The 2,914-nt window shown below is 47.3% G+C and overlaps 1 protein-coding gene across 1 annotated transcript; it reads right to left on the reverse strand.

Moving 5' to 3' along the window:
* Window positions 1-207: 207 nt before the first annotated feature.
* On the reverse strand, window positions 208-2,459 carry LOC135387421 (uncharacterized). Its single transcript, XM_064616626.1, has 5 exons — window positions 2,284-2,459; window positions 2,060-2,224; window positions 1,536-1,701; window positions 1,216-1,464; window positions 208-1,096 (listed from the first exon to the last, which is right to left on the reverse strand). Exons 1-5 carry the CDS (start codon window positions 2,424-2,426, stop codon window positions 248-250), a joined length of 1,572 nt encoding a protein of 523 aa, XP_064472696.1. The 5' UTR covers window positions 2,427-2,459; the 3' UTR covers window positions 208-247.
* Window positions 2,460-2,914: the final 455 nt, after the last annotated feature.

Consider the following 2,914-nt stretch of genomic DNA (forward strand, 5'->3'; position numbering starts at 1 on the left):
CCCACATTAGTGGATAACTGTAAGCAGTAGTCATGGCTTGTACTGCCATTCACTAATGAGGTGAGGATGTCTTCTGAGGAAAATTAAAAATCTTGTTCCTAGAGTTGTCTCGCTGTCACTTGTGTGTACTGTAGCTGTAGTACAAGGCACAGTATACAATATGCTGGAGAACAGTTTCTTTAATAATTCTTGAACTACAGTGTCTTACATTTGGGCTAGTCTTGTTCATGGGCTTGTTGCAAAACATCTACGCTACTGGCACAGAAGCCTGGACCATTGGTGAACCCACAGCTTCACTACTATTTTGAAATATGCCAGGTCTCAAGTTTGTTAAGACACATATGATGTGCATTATTTTGTCCATGTATTCTGTGAGGTCATGTGGTATCCTCCTGTTTAAAATGTCGAAGATCCGTAGCCTTTGGATTACCCTCTCAACGTGTATGCGTACAGCCGCTGTCTCGTAGGTTGCATCAACCTCAGCCTCGGTAAACTGAGGTTTGGTTGCAAATGGAGGCATTACTAGGGTAGCTTTTTGTTGCCCGACACCTGTCCGGATTCCAGGAAAGCCTTTATCAGCGAGCACAAGGTCCCCTGGCTCTAGCCGCGGCAGAAGCCCTGACTCTACAGTTACACTTGGGTCACTGGCTCTTCCACCAAAGCCTGGTGAAAGAAATGTCACTAGTCCATTTGGTGCTATTCCAATGAGATACTTAATAGTATATGTGCCCTTGTAGTGAGAGTACCACATGTTCTGTGCTCTGACCCCGTCTGGCATTTCTGCTTTCAACTCTGTGCAATCAATAATCAGTCGACAGTCCGGGTATAGATGACGAAAGCTTGGTGGCATAGTTGCTTTGATTGCAGCTCTGCTGGGCCAGAAAAGCCATGACTTTGTAGTGGCACAGAGGTGAAAAAGGACAGCCTTGAAAGCCTTAGCAGCAGTTGTTCGATGGACACCAAATAGAGCGCCCAGACATGAGAAGGGCAAGCCATGCTTCAGCTTCATCAGGAAAAGGAGGAGCTTGTCGTTAATGTGCAGCTCTTGGGCATGGCGACCTTTCTCTGGGAGGAGGCTTTGCAGAAGGGAGAGGACCTGCAGGCAAATAATGTAAATTATGTACTTGTAAGTGTATAATTAAATTGCGGCAGTGAAGTCATACCATCCTCATACTAGTTTACTGCTTTTCTTGCCTCCACAAATCATTGACTTACCACTAATGTCACACCAGTTAAATCCAACAGCCGCTGCTCATTATCCACAATGCTTTTATAGCCACCGAAGTAAGTTTCCTTGTAGGCTGGACCAGCACTCCGTGTCTCGTGCACTGCCTTTGGGCATAAGGTGCCACAGTCAACTGTTGGAATGCTGCTGACTTGAACTCCCATGTCATCACCGTTGCGAGTGCAGTAGAAAGTTAAGAGCCTCGAGCTTTCGACTGACTCATCCGTCATTGTAAAGGCCTATGAATGTGACACACTAATAAGCATTCCTGTGAAATGTTAGGAATCACCATTCACAATACTAATCATACCTCCTTTGTTGGTGGTTCGTCTTCATGCATGCCACATCCTGCATAATCTTCCACTACTGCGAGATCTTCAGTGTCAGAAGCGATGGGCTCACAGTTGTCATTGTTGTCAGGTCCCGGTGCAGCAGATAGAACGTTACAGGCAACCCAGTCTCTGCGCCGTTTTGACCTGCATCAGGTGAGGGGGATATGTTGAATACCATAAAACATTCCCACTTTACCTGTACGGCTACGACGACATTCTAAAACACCAAGTAAGGCTGGCTGTTGTAATGTCGTTGCATTACTCAGTTGTTACAGATAATATGCCCAGTAAATATTAACTTTTCCGGTGGACCTCACATGTGCACACGCGTACATACTAGAATTTAACACACGCTATTCCACAGGCAATTTAAGCCTGCAGGCAAGTCGCGTAAATAGTGGTTTTGACACGCCATGTTTCTGAACCGCAGCCTGCTAATATTGATCAAGATTGCCACAAAAGCGACCAAGAAAACTCTCCAACAGAGAGTAGGGCTTTTTACCTTTCGTAGCGATCGGTGGTACGTATCTGTCGCTTCCTGTACGCTTCGGGGAAGATTGACGGGTTGTAGGCAGGGTGTGTAGCATTGTCGGACTTTGCATTGCCAACGAAGTGCTTGCTGCATATTCGAGAGTGCTTGGTAGGCACCCACGGCTTGCCGGATGCACTATAAAGTAGACAGGTTAAAAATAGACATATTTCGTGCGAAAATAAACTGTTACTTACGTCAGCCGGCGAACAAGTTGCACCCATATGGCGCGTCGTTCCTTTTCGTAACTTTTCCAGGGAAAACTGTAAAATTTCACACCTGGAGAGTTCGCATAAGTCGCGTTGCATCCAACTATGCAGCAATTATTGTGGCTGGACATCCGAACAGCGGTGTAACGACCGAAACACGTCGAAACTGCTGCCAAATGTGTTGTGATCCAGTCGGCTCTCCCGACGCCACTTTCAGAGGCTCCGCAGTGCGGCGCTACATTCGCGGCAAACTATACTGCCTCGCTCCCTATGGCGCGTCGGGTTCAATGGGTGGTGGTGGGGGGGTCCTCTCTCAGAAATGACTTTTTCAATTTATCCGCGCACTTGCGGAATTTAACCTGAGTGATAAACATTTTTCATCCATGGAATATTCTTGACCTTTTCTTTACGTGCTCTTATACTGATGGGACTGCTTGCCGTAGTCTGCAACGCTCAGGCGTGCGACGTCACGACTATCGCAAGGGGAGCGGGGGGATAGTGCGTCCTGGACCGACTTCACAGGGAACTGTACCGACATTTGTCTTAAAGCGTGTGAGGAAAACCCGGGGAAAACCACGCAGAGAGCACAGCCGGCGCCCGGATTTGAACCCGGGTCACC

Source organism: Ornithodoros turicata, chromosome 3 (assembly GCF_037126465.1).
Source record: "Ornithodoros turicata isolate Travis chromosome 3, ASM3712646v1, whole genome shotgun sequence".
Taxonomy (NCBI): domain Eukaryota; kingdom Metazoa; phylum Arthropoda; class Arachnida; order Ixodida; family Argasidae; genus Ornithodoros; species Ornithodoros turicata.

What these genes read in the sequence shown, in the direction of transcription:
- LOC135387421 (XM_064616626.1), bottom strand. Translation starts at nt 2,426, where the DNA reads ATGTCCAGCCACAATAATTGCTGCATAGTTGGATGCAACGCGACTTAT. An exon ending in CAACTTGTTCGCCGGCTGAC is followed by an intron (nt 2,225 to 2,283) that starts GTAAGTAACAGT and finishes TCTACTTTATAG; the next exon opens with TGCATCCGGCAAGCCGTGGG. An exon ending in ACCACCGATCGCTACGAAAG is followed by an intron (nt 1,702 to 2,059) that starts GTAAAAAGCCCT and finishes CACCTGATGCAG; the next exon opens with GTCAAAACGGCGCAGAGACT.